Source organism: Anas acuta, chromosome 3 (assembly GCF_963932015.1).
Source record: "Anas acuta chromosome 3, bAnaAcu1.1, whole genome shotgun sequence".
In the NCBI taxonomy this organism is placed as follows: Eukaryota; Metazoa; Chordata; class Aves; order Anseriformes; family Anatidae; genus Anas; species Anas acuta.
The window spans coordinates 67,714,649-67,736,111 of record NC_088981.1 but is presented as its reverse complement, the minus strand read 5'-3'; the positions used below and the strand labels follow the sequence as shown (position 1 = coordinate 67,736,111).

The 21,463-nt window shown below is 38.4% G+C and overlaps 1 protein-coding gene across 3 annotated transcripts in view; it reads left to right on the top strand.

Annotated features, from left to right (window-relative positions):
- The window catches only part of DSE (dermatan sulfate epimerase), a 34,588-nt gene extending 21,676 nt beyond the window's left edge, over positions 1-12,912 (top strand). For all 3 annotated transcript variants that reach the window (XM_068677649.1, XM_068677650.1, XM_068677651.1), the window contains 4 exons: positions 1,967-2,220; positions 5,819-6,058; positions 7,573-7,780; positions 9,777-12,912. In XM_068677649.1, the coding sequence (XP_068533750.1) occupies positions 1,967-2,220; positions 5,819-6,058; positions 7,573-7,780; positions 9,777-11,538 (2,464 nt within the window). In that variant the 3' untranslated portion in view covers positions 11,539-12,912. The remainder of the gene's footprint in view (positions 1-1,966; positions 2,221-5,818; positions 6,059-7,572; positions 7,781-9,776) is intronic.
- Positions 12,913-21,463: the final 8,551 nt, after the last annotated feature.

Below are 21,463 nucleotides of genomic sequence, written 5' to 3'. Positions count from 1 at the left end.
CCAGAAGGAAAATGACAGATAAATTTTCCCAACAGCGGCCACCAAGAATGTAATGTGGTTATGGAGAAGATGAAAAGTAAATTTTGAGAACTTTTTTCCCAATGCTTTGGCTGATGTTACCACAGCTTTGGCTGTCTTAATATTGTTCACAACCTGGTTCACAATAAAATCATCTAGCCTAGTAAAAATCCTGGTTCAAAAAGAGGTCACATTTTGCTGTGTTCAGTAATACTGAATAAGTTCCTGTATTTAATTTAAAATCCTTGAGATAATGATTTCATTTAAAAAAAGAAAAAATGAATGTATAGCTTCACCCAGCAGAAGATGAGATTGAAACTGAGAGGTTTCTTGTGCAATGTGCGCTAGGTGACCCTGCTTGTCAGGGGAATTGGCCTAGATGATCTCGAGAGGTGCCTTCCAACCTCAACCGTTCTGTGATTCTGTGAAGATGAACACTTAAACTGTTGGAAACTCAGCTAATCAAAAAGCCTGTGGAGATTTATCTTACATACAGTTATGAATCTGCCAAGGTCATTTGAGTTCTTCCAATGGAGTTAGGTGTATTGAAACAAAAGTTAAGGGTCATTTTCGTCACTTGTAGACCATGTGTTTTAACCATAGTTGCCCTGCCCTAGCCTGGTATTTATACTTTCTGGTTCATTTATGTATTTTGAATGTAAGTAGGTGCTCCTGTTGAGCACCTACTCCAGTTGAATGAGGAGTTGTTTGTTTGTTTGTTTGTTTGTTTGTTTTTGGGGGGTTGTTTAAGATCTTGTTAATTCGATGTTTTTTATCTGCTTGTTTTTATTATCTGCTTGTTCACTACTGGTTATAGAAATCCAGGAAGAAATTGTATTTATAGAATCACAGAATAGCTGCATGTCCTCAGGGGTACAACATAGTTTCCACTGGTAACTGTATGACACTATCTATCTCAACAATTTAAAGTTAGTTTCTGTAGTAGAAAAAGTTTTGCGAAGTGTGTGAAGAGAACAACCATGAAAGTAACTGATAATTATTAAGCTTATCAAGTGTTTTTTTTTTTTTTTTTTTGGGGGGGGGGGGGGAGGGTTGTTTGTTTGCTCGTTTGTTTGTTTCACTGTGCATTCCTTCACATTTCCTTCTTTGTCAGACTATCACCTGGAAGTACTCTTTGTACTGAAAAACTGAAGTCTTTATTAGCCAACATATGCTTGATTTAAGAGAAATATTTGTTCTGTGCTGCCTCCACCTTTGTTATGAATTTTCTTGGTAAAAATTTACTGTTTTGCTAAAATGACTGTAATTATTTCATACAAGCAGGTAGTTCCTCGAAAACATGTTATGGCATCATTTTACATATTTTATGTTAAATATTGTTGTTCTTCTTTTAATGACATGAAGTATGTTGATTTGAACTGTAGCCATGAAAATAATTTCCATCATCTCTACTTCTATCCTTGCTTGTGTTTGTGAAATTAAGAAACAGCATTGTGAGTTATTGTATTGTTGTTGCTTTAAAGACAGCTTCAGTCCCATAGTCACCATTTAGGAATTTGTTAACATTCAACTGCTTTGGAAAAGAAATAAGATTCTTTTAGTTTTCTGGAAGAGTATAAACTATGGGATATTACTTTCTCACAAAAATGCTGTGAATCTTTTTTCAGATAAATAGATTCTGTTTCAGTGCAATAAATATTCTGCATACCTATTTCTCTTAACAAAACCCAGAATATTGCAAGCCCTGCTTTAGTATTTAAAGATTTGATTTTTCTAATATAATTAATGAGGTTTGAAGCTTAGTATTGTCCATACTTTGGAGAGAATAAAATAGTCTCAGAGACATGGTAAGTAGCTTACTCCTGTATCAAATTCAGCATGAGTTGCTTAACTTCAGAGATGTTAGGTCATACACAACTCACAGTATGGTTATGTAGAAAAATAAATAGTTGAAACTTAATTAATTGGCATCTTTCTTTATTGACAGGCTAGTGAAGGATGCCCCGTGGGATGAGGTCCCTCTTGCTCATTCCTTAGTTGGCTTTGCCACTGCTTATGACTTCTTGTACAGCTATCTTAGCAAGACTCAACAGGAGAGATTTCTTGAGGTAATTGCCAATGCCTCAGGATATATGTACGAAACATCATACAGACGTGGATGGGGTTTCCAGTACCTCCATAACCACCAGCCTACCAACTGTGTGGCCCTGCTGGCTGGAAGCCTGGTTCTGATGAATCAAGGTATGTGCTAAATCAGGAATGCTTTTCTGCAGTGCATCAACTCAATCGCTCCTTTGTGAAACAATGTACAGAAACTGATAAACATATTTTTTTCTGCTCTTTCTGCATTAAGTGTCTATGGCAGCCAACTGAGAAGGTGCACTGCCTTGTGTGGTCTGAGAGCTCGGCTGTATTGAGTTTGCTCATGTGCTGCTTAGAAAAATGTAATTTACTGAATAGAACAAAAATCTGTGGGCAGGTGTACAAGGTATAGCTGTGCATATAAATGTAGCTATCCAACTGTTTTTGGATTTCTTACTTCACTGTTGGTGCAAATTAACACTTTGCTCATGTGTTGGATTGCCAGTCCAGTTTTTCAGGGCAGATTATCAGTTCAGAATTTGTTCTAACACCTTTGGGGAGTGTACCATTGCTCCCTTGGAGTGATGCACTTGGTCTCCTTGCACAATGCATCAAGAAGGTCAGTACTCAGAAACACCCTACGCTCTGAGCTGAGAGCCAGGCAATACGATCAGCTGAAATTTTGATTAGGCCTTTTGTCCTATCTCCCCTGAGATGGTTGCAAAGCTGTACCTTTATCCACTCACAGACCACAGCTCTGGACCTTTCTTTTCAGCATCCTTTGCTAAGGAGAGTTACGGGTTTTTACCTTTTTTCCCTTTAAATGTGATGCCCCCATGCTTTTGCCTGCATGGGGAATATCCCTCTCCTCCTGTTTAAGTGATGCAGACTGTAAAGGTTAGTGCAAGTCATGGAGTAAGAGGGAAAGAGCTGGTGAGAAATCCTGGCTTTAAAACCCAATGGTACCTTGGCTGAGAAGTGAAAATCATAGAGCCAGCTCCTGCTTATAAGAATGTGTCAATATTTTATCAAGTTTTATTTGGTATGTGCTAGATGTATTTTGAAGACATGACACCTGATGGAACTACTTGATGCAAATCAAGGAAAAACTAATTTCTGGATGCTGATGATATTGCCAAGCTGTTCAGCCCTGCTAAGTAAGCAAGGACACATCTGCACGCTGTTGGGCTTTTGGGCACCCAAACAATGTGTTTCAAAAAAAAATGTGGCACCTCCTGTGTTTGAGGGGGATCATCTTTTTGTTAAGAGCTTATCATAACAAATGCACTCACTAATGTGCATATGATAAAAAGCAGGAAGGGTATACATAGAAATTATTGCTTTCCACAAATTGAAGAATAAGATTATCATGTTTATTCAGTAGGTTTTGCTAAATTCCTCATAATTCCATCCTTCCTTGATCCTCTGTTGTTGCAAAAAGCTGGCAGTTTACAAGATGACTCTGCTTTTCATTAGAGTATAGACAGAAGTATACTTCATGCCAAACAATGATAACATCAGTTGGGTAATATTTATTTCACCTAATTTCATATTTTTGGAAAGAAAGAAATAAAATGCAAATTCACTAACACTTGAGCAATTTAGAAATAGTGCAGATATTTTAAATGACAACAGTTCAAAACATCCAGGCTGTATATTTCTAAATGAAACATCAATTGTTCTCAGTATGAGGCAGCTTTATTTTTTAAAAATGAAAACTTAAATGAAGTTTCTTTTTTGGTCTAGAATGATTTTTTTGAAATGTTTTATTGAAAATTCTCATTCCGAGATGAAAGACTTTCTTCAGGAGGAAAAAAAAAAAAGGGGGTGGGGGTGGAAGGAGATGGTGGAAGGAAACATGTAAATCTTTTCCAGTATCAGATTCAAAGCAATTGCAAATAGTGTATCCCAGTGTAGACCTTTTTCCAAAAAAGTTTGAATAATTTTAAGTACTGTACTCAGCTAATCAAGTAGGCAGAGGCTAAATAGCCAACTTAAAGACATGTAAACATTGACATAGGACTGAAAAATGAAACTAATTGAAATAAATTCTAGGCACCCACGTATATTAAAGCTTTTGCAGTTAAAATAAACACACACATATTCTGAAAAGAGATCTGAGTAAGGCCTAATGTGATATACATGTTGCTATCTATAGGTGAGTTTCATTATGTTTTATTGTGTAGCCTGACGTAGTGTTGAGTCTCTACCATTTTTCATTCTTATGTATTATTATTTCATTAAGGTACTACAGCTATAAGGTCATAGCATCAAGTAAGTAAACAGGAGTGAAGTAGGCAGAAGTATGTAGTGCTGCCTGCTGTCCTGTTCAATCATACATGTATTTCTCCTTTCAGCCAGTGGATAAAAATGCCATTTTAGAATCAGGTTGTCTGTTTAACTTAGACATTGCAATTTTTTCCTCTCTGTTAACTAAGCAGGATTTGGCAGTCTTGACTGCTAGGAAGTCTGAGTTGCTCATCACTCTGCTGAGCATAAATACAGTAATTGTGGCAATAAAATGAAACATTCTTGGTAGCGGGTTTGAATGTAGCTCATACTCTCTCAGCCTGGCATGTGTGCTTCATTCATCAGGCACCACTACACCAAGTAATGGGATATAACTTGTGCCAGCTGTCCTAAAATTGAGCTCTGCTATATGGTGGAAATAAGTCTGGTTAAATCTGTGTCCAGACACTTTGAGTTGTGTAGTCACTAAGTGACGTGCAAGGCAATTGTCCTCTGTTTATTCCTACCTCTCCAGCCAGTGGATCCAAAAGAGTAATACGAGGCATGGAGACTTTTGGCTGCTGGGATCCGTATGCTGCCTTCCAAACGCACATGCTTCTGCAATATGTAGATACAGCTGAAGCTCTTGTGCCTATGCTTGCTTCTTGGTGAAGGCAGACAAGTCCTGAGAAGGGCTTTGGGCAACTTCCTTCCAGCTCTTGATTTGCATAGAGCGGACCTAAATAATATCTCTAGAATTTTCTTCTTTAGAAGAAATATAACTGATAAGGACTTGTATTTGTGGAGGCTGGACCTTATCTTAGTTGGACGATTAACTTTATTCTGGAATTGAGGAATCTGCATTTGGAATTAAACATGTAAATCTTTTCCAAAAGAACTTCTATTTTAGATAATCCTTTAGATTGTGCAACACATTGAAAATGTAAGTGGAATCACAGAAGGTCTTAAAATAGAGCAGTCTTAATAGAATATCAGTTAAGTGCAGTTCAAGTGTCAACTTTTTTGTAAACTCTGAGAATCTTTTTATCACACTGGTGATAATTACAATGAAAAATGACTGAACAGAATATTTACTTTATGGAGCCCTCTAGTGGGCACTGTAAATTTGTTTCCCTAGCACTTTAATTTGAACTGAAATACATAGTCTTGATGCGACTCTACCCTTTTTGCATGTTCTGAATGCATTAAGAAAATTTTCATTTTAAGATGGAAAGCATAATCCCACATTATTAGCAAAAAGGTGTTTATATATATATATACACATATATACGTATATATATATTTTTTTTTTTCTTTCACTCCTGTAACTTTACTTTATTGTGTTTAAGTATAGTGCTTTATTTTTCACCCTGGAAATACAGGAGTTCTGGAGTAATAGGTCACCTTTTAAAGCTCTGACAGTTTTTCTTGTGTATTCTTTGCTGTGAAGGATCCCGCTGCGGAATACAGGTGACATCATCTATGACCTATAGTGTTGTAACCAGATTTTCTAACATTTTTCTTTCAGGCTACCTTCAGGAAGCTTACCTGTGGACCAAGCAAGTGTTGGCAATCATGGAGAAGTCAGTGGTCCTGCTGCAGGAGGTCACAGATGGCTCCCTCTATGAAGGGGTGGCTTATGGCAGCTACACAACCAGATCGTTGTTTCAGTACATGTTTCTTGTCCAAAGGCACTTTGATATCAATCACTTCAGCCACCCCTGGCTCAAGCAGCACTTTGCATTTATGTACAGGACTGTCCTGCCAGGTAGGTCATTTGCACCAATGAAGATGCATCTTCTAATTCTCAAAGAAACTTCACATATCAATTAGAGCATTTTTAATTAGCATTGTACTTGGATATTTAAAATAACCTTTTCCCTGGATTTTACCTTCATCATGCATGGAAACACTGATATCATTTTTTGCTGATTTTTCACTGCTTATTGAACACTGTTTATTAAACTCTGGCTTTTTCAATCAGTCAAAAGAAAGGAACATTATTTGGGAGAAAAAAAAAACAAACAGTACTTCAGAATTTGATTTCTGGTTTTCAGAGTTTGAAGATCAGATGTTTTGGGGATTTTCTACTTGAAAAATAACATTCTTTGAGATTACTGACTTTTTTTTTTTTTTTATTTTCCCAAAAAGAAAAACGATCACACTAAAATATTGGGTGAAAAGAGTAGAAAATCATAAAGCTGGGGTAAAAATATCAAGGAAGTGTGGGAAAGTTTTACTCGATCCTGGATTTTCCAGCAAATACTGAAATCCATTCATACAACCATTTTTTCAAAATATTTTTCATATGGAAAATGTAAATGACTTAACTAATAGGTTTTTCAGTACAGATCAGGGGTACATGAATCACTTTCTTTTGTCAATGTGAGTTAAAGAGAAATATCAGACATCACTGATGGGCCTGTTTTGCAGACTTCTTAGTATTTCTGTTTTCATGCTGAATCTCTCCAGTGTTTCAGTTTGTTTCAGCATCTCTGGTATGAAATCCTAGTTGTGGCTAAAAAATGGAGATCTACAAATATGAAAACAGTTATAACCTAATAAACACTGCCAACCACTTGTAGGTTTCAGAAGAGATTTAGTTTTGGGTAGCCTTGCAAGTTTCCAGTGATGGTTTTGTGTCGCTTCTTTGTAGGAGAGTTCATTAGGAACTTATATTGTTCAAACTCCTTTTAAAAAAGAGTGGAATAATTTTACAGGATATTAGAAAGCCCAGATCTAGCTTTGTGTGTAAGAGGGGATGAGTGCAGCTTTGGCATGCTAGCACAGATGTGTAAGGAATTGCATTAAATCCATGCGATACCTTAGGCATTTGCTGGGGAGAGGTTCCAAAAAAAGCAAAGTGAACTCATTTTAGCTGTTTCAGGGTGAAACTGGTTTTTGTTTGTTTTTCCTTGAGGGAGTCTCTCTTTTGTTGTTTGGAGAGTTTGGATTGACAAAGGAAAAGCAAAAACTGTAAAGAGAGTTATCTTTGCAAAATTTGAATGAGGAGGAAAAGTGGATGGGATGTTGCTTTAAAAAGCAATTTAAATTTTAAATGCTTTACATTTTTGTAGTACTTACTGTCTGTAGCTCATAGCCGAAGAAAGGTAACTATTTGAGTTATCTACAGCAGAAGGAAACAGCTCCTGTGTAACGTGTCTATGGCTCATTTATGAGTAGGTGTATGAACATATGAGAAGGCTGCTTCTGTTTGTGTTTTTACTGCTTGGTTTCATCATCATTTATTCTTTCTCACATTCCTTTTAATTTTTTCCCAAGGGTTTCAGAGAACTGTGGCCATTGCGGACTCCAACTACAACTGGTTCTATGGGCCAGAGAGCCAGCTGGTGTTTCTTGACAAATTTGTCATGCGCAACGGCAGCGGGAACTGGTTGGCAGAGCAGATCAGAAGGAACCGGGTAGTGGAGGGCCCAGGGACTCCATCCAAAGGGCAGAGGTGGTGCACTCTCCACACTGAATTTCTCTGGTATGAAAGGGGATGAGTGGGCTTGGAAGGGACTAGACAGCTGCTTGCCGTTTGTGATAAGCTGTTATCTTTAGATTTGCTTTGTAAAAGCAGAGATTGTGCTGGCCATGTGGAGCCCTGAGTTTTTAGGCTCACAAGAACTTCACTTGGCAAAGATATTCAGAATGCGTTGCTACAGGCAACACTTTTGTCTCATCCTATGTGTGCTTCCATATTTTCCTTCCATTGTCTGTTGTTTTATAGAATACATGCATTTCCAAAAGGACTGAAAATTTCTGAATATATTCTTTGGCTTGTTCAATCTATTCTGATGATTAATCCTGTTGTGCTTTTTTTTTTTTTTTTTTTAATAATTAGGCAACTATTTAAAGCATAGATTTCTTAAAAAAAAAAAATCCTATAAGCAATATAAAAGATAATGACTGCTATTAGTTGTATGTAATTTGCAAATTATATTTAGAAAAAATAACATGATAGATGACTGCACCTATATCTTCCTTGTAATTTACACTTCTGCTAACTACAGTTAGTCTACAAAAGCTAAGAAATGAAAGTTCCAAGATGTACGTATAAATTTACATATAAATTCCCTCAGTCTGTAGAAAGAAGAAATACATTTGAGGATTCAGTATAGCTGTATTTCTCACTGATACAAGAAAAGCATTATTAAATATATTGCTTCGTGTTTATGATACACACATTAAAATGCATGTTTACTAGGCTCCAAGCACCCTTTAGCTTGTTATTTGCAAAATGCAGAATCTTTCCTCTACAACCCCATTCACGCATTTTCTCTCCTGTTTCTCTGTGAAAACCTTGCAAATTTATAATTAATATACTTGAAATTTCTCTTTGATGCTGAAGGGAGGCATGTTTTTAAGAGCAAGTGACTCAGAACAACAACAAGCTATGAATATCCCAACATCTGTCTTTTCCTTGTGCTGCAGTTTTGCTCCTTTGATGAGCACATCCACTTGCATTGGAGTCTTCAGAAAGAGGTTTGCTTTTAGGGGGATCTCCATCAAGGACCACTAGCTATAGAGTAAACTCCTGAGCTCTGCAGTTTGGGGGCTGATCAGAACTACGTGAAGCCATATGCAGCACATGAGCTAGGGTTGTCTAGGGCCTGACTGAGACTCCTGATTAGTTATAGAGAATAGTTCAGATGAGGAACCATCTAACAGAAATATTACTATACTTAATGATGGTTTCATTTATTTTGGTTCAACAATACCAGAAGTTTGGGTTTTGTTTTCCTGCCTGTTGTCATTTTTCTTGCCTTTACTCATGTAAATCAAATTAAACAAAAAATTATAAGTAATGTAATCTTTTCAGGAATTAAAACCTCTTTTTTAAAACAGACTTCTTATATCTTGAAATGTATACAAGAAAGCTGTAAAATTTTTCTTCAATATAGCAGGAGAAAGAAAATAGCATATCCTAAGCAAAATAAATCATAAAAATATATTTAAAATATTTTTTATTAATTTTTAGTTTATTACTAATTCTGTTTGCTCATCAATTTTGAGGAAATGGGTTCTCTGTTTTTCTTGGTTAAGTAGTCAGCAGGTAGGTGCAACTGTTGCTGTCACATGCAAATAGTGCCTACAGCCTTTCTAATGTGATTTTTAAAATATTTCTATTGCAGTCGGTAGCTTTATGATAAAATGTAACATGGCTTGTTTGAGGATAGTTCATGGTACTCTTATATTTGGACTGCAGAAGGATTGTTTGTTTTAAATGTAGAGCAGGTTCTTTCAGTTATTCTATAAAAAAAGATACAACATTCATTTGACTCTTACAAATTTGCATGGAGATTAGTATGGTAAATAGCATTATAACTATATGCTTATTTTGTTCAGGAAGGATTCCTGTGGACTTCATATAGTTAGGTTGCTCCTTGATATAAGTATTGAATTGCGTTTTGAGTTTTATATGGGTACTGATGAAATCAGTCAAGTGATTTTTAAACCCATTTTTCTCATCTTTTTGTCAGGTATGATGCAAGTTTGCGCTCTGTACCTCCACCAGACTTCGGAGTTCCAAAGCTGCATTACTTTGAGGACTGGGGAGTGGTAACCTATGGAAGTGCTTTGCCAGCTGAAATCAACAGGCCTTTCCTTTCCTTCAAGTCAGGAAAGCTGGGAGGACGTGCAATATATGATATTGTTCATAAGAACAAGTACAAAGAGTGGATCAAGGGATGGAGGAACTTTAATGCTGGTCATGAACACCCGGACCAGAACTCCTTTACTTTTGCTCCCAATGGTGTACCTTTCATAACAGAAGCTCTGTATGGGCCAAAATATACTTTTTTTAATAATGTGTTGATGTTTTCCCCTGCTGTGTCCAAGAGCTGCTTCTCCCCATGGGAAGGGCAGATTACAGAGGACTGTTCTTCAAAGTGGCTTAAATATAAACATGACTTGGCTGGTGACTGTCAGGGACGAGTGGTTGCTGCCATGGAGAGAAGCGGGGTGGTTTTTATCAGGGGAGAAGGAGTGGGTGCATACAATCCTAAACTGAAGCTGAGAAAATTGCAAAGAAACCTCATACTTCTCCATCCTCAGCTTCTGTTGGTGGTTGACCAAATCCACCTAGAAGATGACAGCCCCCTGGTGGCAGCAACCAGTTTCTTCCACAATGTGGATGTGCCTTTTGAAGAAACTGTTGTTGATGAGGTCCATGGGGCATTTATTAGACACCGTGATGGGATATATAAGATGTACTGGATGGATGATACTGGCCACAGTGAGAAAGCTACCATTGCCTCAAGGATGTATCCCCGGGGCTACCCTTACAACGGAACGAACTATGTGAATGTAACAACCCTCTTGCGGCACCCAGTCACGAGAGCCATTTACCTGTTCATTGGGCCCTCCATCGACGTGCAGAGCTTCACAGTCCGCGGAGACTCTCGGCAGCTGGATGTTTTTGTTACCACCAGTGAGCACGCCTATGCAATTTACCTGTGGACTGCTGAGGAAGGGCCCCGTTCTGCCTTTGCACAGGTTATTGCAGACCGCCAGAAAATTGTCTTTGACCGTGCCTCTGCCATTAGGAGCTCTGCAGTGCAGGAAGTGAAGGACTACGTAGGGATTGTGGAGAGGAACCTGCAGCATTTTAAGCCAGTTTTCCAGCAGCTGGAGAAGCAGATACTGTCTCGTGTACAAAACACAGCTAGCTTTAGGAAGACTGCTGAGCGCCTGTTGAGGTTTTCAGATAAAAGACAGACAGAGGAGGCCATTGACAGAATATTTGCAATCTCACAGAGGCAGCAGCAGCAGCATAGCAGAGCAAAGAAAAATAGAAAGGTAGCCAAAGGCTACAAATTTGTTGATGCTGTTCCTGACATTTTTGCACAAATTGAGGTAAATGAAAGAAAAGTGCGTCAAAAGGCACAGACTCAAGCACAAAAAGAGTTGCCTGTAGATGAAGATGAGGAAATGAAAGATCTTTTGGATTTTGCAGATATCACTTATGTGAAGCACAAAACTGGAGTGTCAATCAAAGGCCGATCAGGGCTGGCACAGATGGTGACAACTGCTCGAAGTAGCGCCCCATCAATATCAGCCTCTTATACCCGCCTCTTTCTCATTCTCAACATTGCTATTTTTTTTGTCATGTTAGCAATGCAGCTCACGTATTTTCAGAAGGCCAAAAGACTGCATGGCCAAAGATGTCTGTATGCAATACTTCTAGTAGACAGTTGTATATTATTGTGGCTGTATTCTTTCTGTTCTCAGTCACAATGTTAGCAGATCTCTATTAGTTGACCAGTTTATGGTCATATATGTCTATGCAAAAGCATTAACCCTAATAGGGCCAAGTTTATGTTCTTTTTTTTCTGAAACATTCCAAAAACAGCTGGGGAAAGATTGGTTTCAGACCAGAAAGGATTGACAAATAAGGCAGGCAATGAATTTCTCAGAAAACTAAGTACTTAATAAGTATTCCTCCTTTGAGTTTTGAGTTGGGCCTCACATCTGAGGGAATATTATGTTTTGTTCATCAGAGTTCAGTAATGTAAAGTTGTAATTAATTTTTGGTGAGAAGAGCTCTCTTAAATGATTTGTTTCTAAGGGCTTCCTTTTTATACAGAATTGGATTTGCATTTAGTGACTTTTCATTACAAGCTGCTATGGATGTCTGTGGACATGCTCTTAAGAAAAGGACATTTGAACACAAGTATGCAGGGCAGATCTTAGCAGTAGATTTCAATTCCCTCTGCCAGACCAAAGAATGCTTCAATGTGGGGCACTCCTGTATAATTATTTCAGACCCTTACATCGTGTCATCTCTTCCATGCTCTCTTCCGTGCTTTACAATCTGGCATGATAGGAGATGGGAATCCTGTCAGTACTTACCAAGTGAGCAGCACAATGCTTAGTAGGCAGTAGCAGAAGGCAAATAAGGGGCTGGTTCAAAAATATAAAGGAACACAATTCTCAGGAAAAAAAAAAAAAAAAAAGCATTTTTTCTTTCAGTCAAGTTTAGACTGCAGAAAGATGAATGCTGTAGCGTCTGTCCTCAGTTTTACAAGGCAGGGTTTCACAAAAGTTTTCCATAGATTGAAGTGCATCTTAGCAGGGAAATAATACCCTATATCAGTGCTCTTCCATATGCAATTGGAAAAATGCAAAATAAATAAATAAATAAATAAATAAAATAAAATAAAAAACACAAAGCGATCCTGTGGTAACCTCAGCAATTGTCAGTATGGAAAAAAAGGTATTAAGGAAGTACTTAATGTCTTTTTTCTGTTCACATGACTAGAAACAGAGGACAGTTAAAATTGTGTACACTCCACAGTAAAGCACCATCAAGAGTTCTGCAAGCTCTTGGTGGCCTCTTGGACAATTATTTGGGGATTAGTGGTAAATGGAATCATGTGGTTTATGACAAAAATAAGTTTGACATCTCCACATATGTCCCCTTCTGTTAATTAAACTTAATTCAAAAAATCATAGCCGTTTGAGAGAAAGGCAACTCTATGGAATTGGGGCATATCTGTACATCTTTACAGAAAAACAATTTTTCCAGTACATTTGCTAAATAAAAACATTATAATTGTCTCTATGGAAAAGATGTTTTTATTTGATTAAAATACTTTTCCTGGTAATTGCAGTAAATACTTTGTTCGACCGTGAAACTTTATTTCATCTTCCTTACGCCTGTTTAAGTATCTATTATCTACATTGCTATTTTTAAACCTTCTGTGATTTTACGTATTGAAATGTGTTGAGCTTTTCTTGTCTAACATCTTCAGTGAATAGATCTGAATATTTTCATTAGGTTCCAAATACTGAGACAGTTCTGAGCACTGTATTCACATACAGAAGCCCTGCTACAGTCTCCAATGCCTTGATTTAGCCAACAAAATTTGATATTTAGTCTGGACAAAGATGTAGGACTCCAGTTAATTTCTGCTCTGTCTGTAGTCAGTGGAGAGAGCCTTTGGACTGCTAGTCTACCTAAGACCTGAAACACCAAGACACTTTTCCCTGCTAATTGAAAGAGGCATGTAAAATGGTTAATCACCTGTTTCAAATCACCCAGTTAATTGCTTAAGGTGAAGGAAGTTGAATTTGGGGAATGTCACTCCATATAGTTCCATGTTGGACAGGTTGGTAATTAGGAAAAATTTATTCTCAGAAAGAGTGGTCAGGCATTGAAATGGGTTGCCCGGGGAGGTGGTAGAGTCACCAGCCCTGGGGGTGTTTAAGGAAGGGTTGGACTGCTTAGGGACATAGTTTAGTGGGTGATGATGATGGTAGGAGGATGGTAGGACTAAATTTCTGAGAGATCTTTTCCAAACATAATGATTCTATGTTTGTGGCAGTGCTACTTACAGGCAATGATGGAATGAAGGGAAATGAAAAGTCCATCCTCCTGAGTGGAAGACCAGGTCTGTTTCAGCATAAGTGGGAATCTAAGGGTTGTTCCAGCTTGTGCTTGGTTTGTACCTGATACATCTCTCTGAAAGATTTATGAGTTACCTGAACATGAATGTTATTGATTCAACTTACACAGATATGATTTTTAGTCAGATAGGGCAGGTAAGCTTTGCTTCAACCAGTGATGAAGCCCATAATTGTCCTGTGTATATTTCAGACATGAAAACAATCTCTTAGCTATTCCTTAAAAGTGTCTCTCCAATGGCCACGTAAGTTTTGTTTCCATTCTTCACTTCCATTCTTCTCCCTTTTTCTCTCATTCTGTAACAAAGATCATCATTTGTTGTAATGAAATTTGAAGCAAATGAAAGAACAGATGTTTCTATGATGTCAGAAACCAGGAACTTGGGCTGTGGGCTAGAAGTGTCTGTGTCACGGGCCAGAAAGAAACAATTCACGCCTTCATAGGGCGACATGCACTGAAAAATCTGCCTGTGCATTACCAGGAAGTGTAATGAGGAGGAGCCAGGCACATGGGATCAGCCCAGCCCTACTGTCTGGTGGGACTGTGGAGGAGGTGTCCTTAACAGGACTGTATGGTTGTCATTAAGGTTGGTGTCCTTAACACTTGCTAACATAAAAGAGGTTGCTGTCCTTGTATCTGTGTCCTTGGTCTGAAATATAAGACAGAAGCAATCACTGTGACCTCTATGTCCCTGGCAGAGGCACTTAGCGCAAGTTTCACATGGACTGGTTATAATGAACAACAAAATGTCATTGTATGGTATCCAGCAGCAAAGTTATCTCTTACTTTCTGTTTTAAATGGAGTCACACTACTGAAGTGTTTCCTGCACATGCCTCTGCTCCTATTGCTGGACTCCCTCTTTTTGGTTTCTGAAAATGTTAATTTTCTGCACCTCTGATCACAGGAAAAATGGCTATTCTATAACCAGGTGTATGTAGAGGGATTCCTGTATTCTTAATGATTTCTCTCAATTTTTTCCCTTCTGATTTCTCTAAATTTTTGTTCAATACCTGATGGTCTATCACATACATTTAAGGTTGTAGTCTAAATTATTCTGAAGTTAGTTCAATGGCAATTCAGCTCACCAGTAGCTGTGTATATGTTCGAGGGCAGAATCTGGTTCTTAGATTTTTAAGTGATTTATGAGATCAACTAAAAACCGAGTGTGTATGTTATATGCATCATTGTGACCAAAGGAAACAAAGGGAATGGAGCACATTACCTCATTTCTTAAAACTTGTAAGATCAAAGTTGATGCTGAAGTATTATAGTCTGAAACGTATCAGATTGTTCTGTTGGCCACATTTTCTGTATTTTCCACTGATGAACAGTTTTTTCTTAGTGTTTGAAAGCAGGTAATATTTGGAAAATAGCTGTATTTCTTCTACACCAGGAGGCCATTACAATCACATTTATTGGGTCTGTAAAAATCTTAGTTGGAATCAAACTTACTTTTGTCTAACTTTAATCCCTTTCCTCTGTCTACTCCATTAAAATTCAGCAGGATAACTTTAAGCCAGTTAAGTCAGACTCGGATAATGAAGACAAGATTTTATTTTCAGTCCTTCCATGGTGGATGACTCCGGGAGTACTCTGCAGCAGGAGGCCCATGCAATCCACTGCAGGATATGTCCATACTGTCTTCAGTACACAGCCTGTTTTCTAAATGAGTTAAACCTTGAAATGAATAATGTCAAAGCACTTCAAAGAAAATAATAATAATAATTAATAATAATAAAAACAGCATCAGTTTTTCTCCTGATAATAACTAATAAAGATGAGTGATTAATTTAACTTTTTGTTTGCCTTGGTTACTACTGTAGTCAACAGAAAAACTAGTAACTTCATAAGAATTCACATTTTATCTTCAGTTTTCAGTTAATCTGAACATGACTGCAGTAGCCATGAGATACTAAGCAGTACATGAATTCATATATACAGGGCTGTATCCTCTCTGCTTTAGTTCACTTTAACAAAAACAGCAAGAAAACAACAAATTATTCAGGCTTTGTGGTGGTGATGTATGGTGGTTTTACTCAGGTGGGCAGCCGAGCTCCACCACAACTGCTCTCTCATTCCCCCTCTCCTCAAAGAGGAAGGGGGAGAAAATACAACACAAAGAACTCAAGGTCTGAGATGAGAAAGGTTTAATTATAGGGAAAGGGAATGGGGAGAAAAAGAAACAAAAGCAACAATAAGTCTGTGCAGAAGCACAGAGAGAGGGGAAAAAAAATTATTCTCTACTTCCCATCAACGAGTGATGTTTGGCCATGTTCTGGGAAGCAGGGCCTCAAAAGGCGTAGTGGTTGTTCAGGAGGAACAGCCCCCTCCCCCACGAGAGCCCCCCTTTTTTGTTGCTCAGTGTGACATCAGGTGTTATGGAATATCCCTTTGATTGGTTTAGGTCAGCTGCCCTGGCGATGTCTCCTCCCCATCACTTGCCCACCCCCAGCCTGCTGGCTCTTGGGGGCTTGGAAGGAGTCCTGATGCTGTGCCAGCACTACGCAGCAATGGACACAACACTGGAGTGGTATCAGTGCTGTTCCAGCTACGAGTGCAGAGCACAGCACTGTGTGGGTGCTGCAGGGAAAAGGTGACTCCAGCTCAGATAGACCCAACACAACCTCCACCCCTTATTCCATAACATTTGTGTCACAATCAGGTACAGTTTAGTATATAGATGCTCTCATCACCATTGTTCTCTGTCCATTGAAGTATTTATATGTCTGTACTTCCTTTCATTCCATAGGTCTTTTCCCAAAATGTTCATAAAAACTGTTGATGGTTTCAGCTTCATATGTCAAAGTGGTCACTCAGGGCAGGTGAAGTTGGTTTTCTTGACACCAGCTTAGCTCACATCACTGTTGCACTTGCCCGGTTCCTTGCGAAGTTGACCTGTCATTGGTTCTGCAGTGTCCTCCTACAACATGTAACTTGGATTACAGATTAATTTTCTCCCAGTGTTAAAATCTCCTTGAGGCACACACTTGATATCCCCATCTTTCTGCATTACCCACCAGGTATACCCTGGTCTTTGGGTGAAGACAATCCCACGAGTGGGTTTGCCTTTCCCCATGGCAGGGGCAACCCACACTGCCTTCCCCATCCACTTTCCCACATGCACTACAGGGACCAGGACGGCTGTCAGATCCCCTGTTGTTAACTAGCCAAGTGGCCTCTGGTAGATTTATATCCCAATGTTTCCATGTTCTAGCACCCAATGCTCGCAGCATAGTTTTTAACAGTCCATTGTACCTCTCAACCTTCCCAGAGGCTTGTGGGTGATAAGGGATGTGATACACCCACTCAATGCCATGTCTCTTGGTCCAGGAAGTTTTGGGGCCAGTATGGTTTTGGGACCAGCATGGTGTCCTGCAGGAACCTGGGCCCCATGTTCCCTTTGTTGCCTTTGGTCACAGTGATGCATATAACATACACACTCAGTTTTTAGGAACATCCCCCTCCCCCATGAGAGCCCCCCTTTTTATTGCTGAGTGTGACATGATGTTATTGTGGTAATGGAATTAAACATCTAATTTCCACAGATTTGTTCTTACTCAAATGTCCAAAAAGCAGGGGGGAAAAAAAAAAGTCAGGAGAGATTTTGTTGTTATGCATATAACAATGGTCTCCCCAAGAATGCCTGCAGTGCTACTAAAGTTATTGTGGTAATCCTCACTATACTAAAAGACAAATGGTGAGATCCTAACAGTCCACTTGGGTCTTGGTGATGCTGTGAAAACTGTTTTTCTCATCTGTTCTCAGGTAAGCTTTAACTTTTTAAAGATAAATTATTTAAAATTCCATGTAAAATGAGTCGATGGGTTATATCTTTAGAAAAATATAATCATAGATCTTTTAGCAGGAATAGTCGTTAGGGTGACTTTACTCTTGGAAGTGGCTTGAATTCATAACTCTAAGAGAACATTTCTTGCTTTGAAGGATCCTGCTTGAATGAAGGACAAGTGATTAAGCAATGCCTGTTGGATAGCTAAATAGATATAAAACTGGCAGCTTTTTAGAATTTGAGTTACTGGCAGTTGGCATATCCAGAACAAGAATGATGTACAAGCTCAATAGGAAATTTTTATCATCATCCTATACCATGGCTATTTGGTGCTAAGAATATTCTGTTTATTTGTTCTAATTCCTTGTGTCACTTGACCTGCAAGCAACTATGTTGCCTTCAATTCTTACCAAAACAAACACAAAGAGTATATGTGAATTTAAAGTGAACAACTTCAGCTCTTCCTTGGCAGTTAGTAGGAGCATAAACTCGTGCTCAACAGCTGATATGCACAAAGGTGCCCTGGATTTTACCCTCTGCTTTAACTGTGACTCATGTAACTCATTCACCAGGCCAGCAAACTGGTTGATACTACAGCATTTAAAAGGATACTACAGTCTTCAAAGTTTTAAATACAGAATGTCTGATGTTTGAAAAGGGATGGGTGGATAACCATTTTAGGATTGTTTACTTTGGCTTAAAAACCGTCAGAAAGCAAGCAGCCTTACTCTTCTAGCAACCTGAGCTGAAGAGTTTAACTAGCACAAATCAAATTCATTGCTTGCATTCGACAGCATGCTGTGGATAATATAACTGTTATGGATTTAATCTTTTAATCCTGTTGCTTCCATTCTACACAGTGCTGATCCTCATGATTAGTCTTAATCCATGGCAAAAAGAAATACAAATTCATGGTGTTTCTCCAACGTTAACATACATTTGTTCTCTAGTTGAAAGGCATTCTGCAAGCAAAATTAGGAGGTGAAATGATTCTAAAATCACGAATGTAAAATGACTGGTTTTCTACTTTGTCTTCAGAGAGGTTGCAACACAGAAAGCTGGGAATGCTGCTCTTACTCAGCAGCTTACTCTCATGCTGCTGTAACAGTAAGTTAAATGAAATCAGCCTGTTGCAAAGGAGAGTAGTTGCTCAGCATATGCATCTCTTTTTCTCCCTAAAGAACAGGATCACTAGGAGTAGCTGAGCTCCTCAGGACATGCTAAGGAAGGCTAGGTCATTTTATGACCTAGCCAAGATACTAAAGTAGTTGCAGTAGGCTTTAACTGGTAATTATGGTTTAGAACTAATTCACTTCTCTCGTGCTTGTCTTCTGTTATGTGGCCTAACCTTTTCTTGGCCAAATAATGTAACTGTATTCCTGTTTTTATTAAGTTTGTTGGGTAGTGAAGGTGACTGTGACTGACCTATTGGTAATGACTGGACACCTTTTCCCCACTCAGTAGTGAATGGTATGCAATAGTTTAGCCTTAAAATGCCATATATATTACTCTGCCTCAAGGGGCCAGGGCTCTGTAGGATACTCCTCCAACCTAGTTGCATGAGAATATGACTATGAAAGCAGAAGTGGTAAAGTGGTGAAAAACAGTCTTGTAAATCTCATGAAGTTTCCTCTGGTGGACCTAACCGCAGGCTGTTAGCAATGGGAAAATGGACAGAGGAACAGAGTCCTTGAGAGGACAATTAAATAACGGTGGCTTTATATAAGGTACAGAAATATAGAAGGCATTCAGTAATTGCTATAAAATATTCACAGCTGCAAACACCTTGCACATAAAATGACAATGATGATGATGAAGTATTTCAGCATTGCAGAATAAATGAGGGCAGACTCAAAGACTTGCAAAGTTACTGCCAACATAAAATCTAGGCAGCTGGGAAGGTTCTCCCTTTATGTCTCATCTACCATATTTTCCTATTAATAAATAAATCTCTGCTAGCAACAATATTTTAGATTCTCTGAAGCAGCAGGACAGCCTGACAGAAGGACTAGCTGCTTATAACAGGGAAGTACTGAAAGTGCCCCCAAGTGCTGTTGAGTGCAATGGAGTTTGCCCTTTAATGCATGCCACATATAGCTACCATACAGTCTGACTGAGCTGGTACATTTCTGGCAAGTGAAATTGTTTGAGTACTTTGAAGGTAAGACATGAGATCAGTTAGAAAAACTATAGTCTTCTAAACTTACAAAGAAGGAATGACAGCATCCTTTAACAGGAAGATCAAGTCTTCTCCTTAAGGATCTGGAGGTGGTGGCATTTCTCTGTATATTGTAAAGACCATCTGAGTCTGCCAAACACTTGTTTTCTGCCTTGTGAAAGATATGTGGTGATTTCACAACCCCACAAATAAGGTAAAATGTGTCTTGTATTTCAGATGAATGTGAACCTACTGCATCAGCCAAAAATAGCTATTTGACACTATTCCAATAATATTTGGGCTTAGATTTGTCAGAGAGACAGAAATTTTGTTGTTTTCTTTTTTTTTTTTTAGTTCTGTGTTGAATCCGCAAAATTGAAATAATTGAAAAATAAATTGTCTTCTAGACCAAGGGGAATTAAGTAGGTTTCTTCTTCTTCCTTTTTTTTTTTTTTTTTTTTTTTTTTTTTTCCATTTATATCTTTCTCACTTGATTGCACCCAGGGAAGCCTCTGAACCTACTGGCGTAACTACAATAGGTATGTGGGAAACTTTGAAAGGGATAGAGTCTCATTTCTTGCACTGCCTTTCTGTTAGGAAAAAAATCTCTTTACCTAATACAATTTGGGTAGCAAAAGAGCCCAAAATGTGAAACTGAAGGCAAGGGAAATGGACATATTACCATAAACTGAAGAACCATTAGTTAAATTGGATAAAATAGTTAATTAGTGCAAGTTTACAAAGAGGGAAAAGGATTAATTGAATGAAAAATTACAGATTTTTGTAATTTTAAGCATATAAAACATATTTTGTAGCATATAATCAGACAGCATTAGGTGATAAACATTAGAAGAGTGGAACAGGATGAAATCTCAGCTGTTCAGCAGTACCAAGATAGCACAATGCGATGGCATAATGTGAAGACAGCAAAGACATGAAAAATAAAGGACATACATATGAGACTATAAAAATGTTTGTGTTTTAATGTGCTCATAATTGAAAAAGTAGTTTTATGGCATATCATTTTACATAGTAAGGGAAAAAGACTGAGTTTGTTTTCTTGGAACTGACTAGTTGGCTGCTCAGGGTGAATTACCTGGCTACAAATGAGCTTACTCTATAATCTGCACACTAGGGCCTCTTGATTTCTCCATAAAACCTGACAACTTCTACCTTTCTAATCCTATGAAAATATCATATATTTTCTTACAAGCTCAGCAAATATTTCACAGATCACAGCCAGTAACTGCACAGACTGACTTATAGCGTATATAGACTGTAGGTTAATGTAGCTGAACAATAAAGCCCTCAGGCAGCTGGTTGCTCTAGGCCACATGTTACAGGAAGCTCACTGTCCAGAAATGAGACTCTGTGAGCCTCTGGTGTTAAAAGAGCAGCAGTAAATAACAGCAAGAGAAGGCTGGTGCAATGGCTTGTGCGACAGCACCACAGCTCACCCTCTAGGGCCTCCTTTGGAGCTGTGCTTGGTTTTGCCATCCTGGTTCTTTCCTACCCACTAAAATTCTTTTTCAGCCAAAGACTGCTAATAAATGTGATGTCTTAAAATATCAGAATGTCTTAAAATACCAGAATAATGTACACAAATGCTTGTAAGCTGTACATGCACAGACACAGTGCTAACTCTTAGGCTGCTGCTCAACTAAGTATTAGTATTATTAATGATTTATGTGGTGCCACTGAGCTGCATGACAGTTCACAAACAAGTAAGGCTGGTTCAGTCAGAAAGCCAGAATAACTTCCTCAGTTTCACAAACCAAGGTAATGGGCCTCCAGGGGAGGTCAGTCCACCTGGAG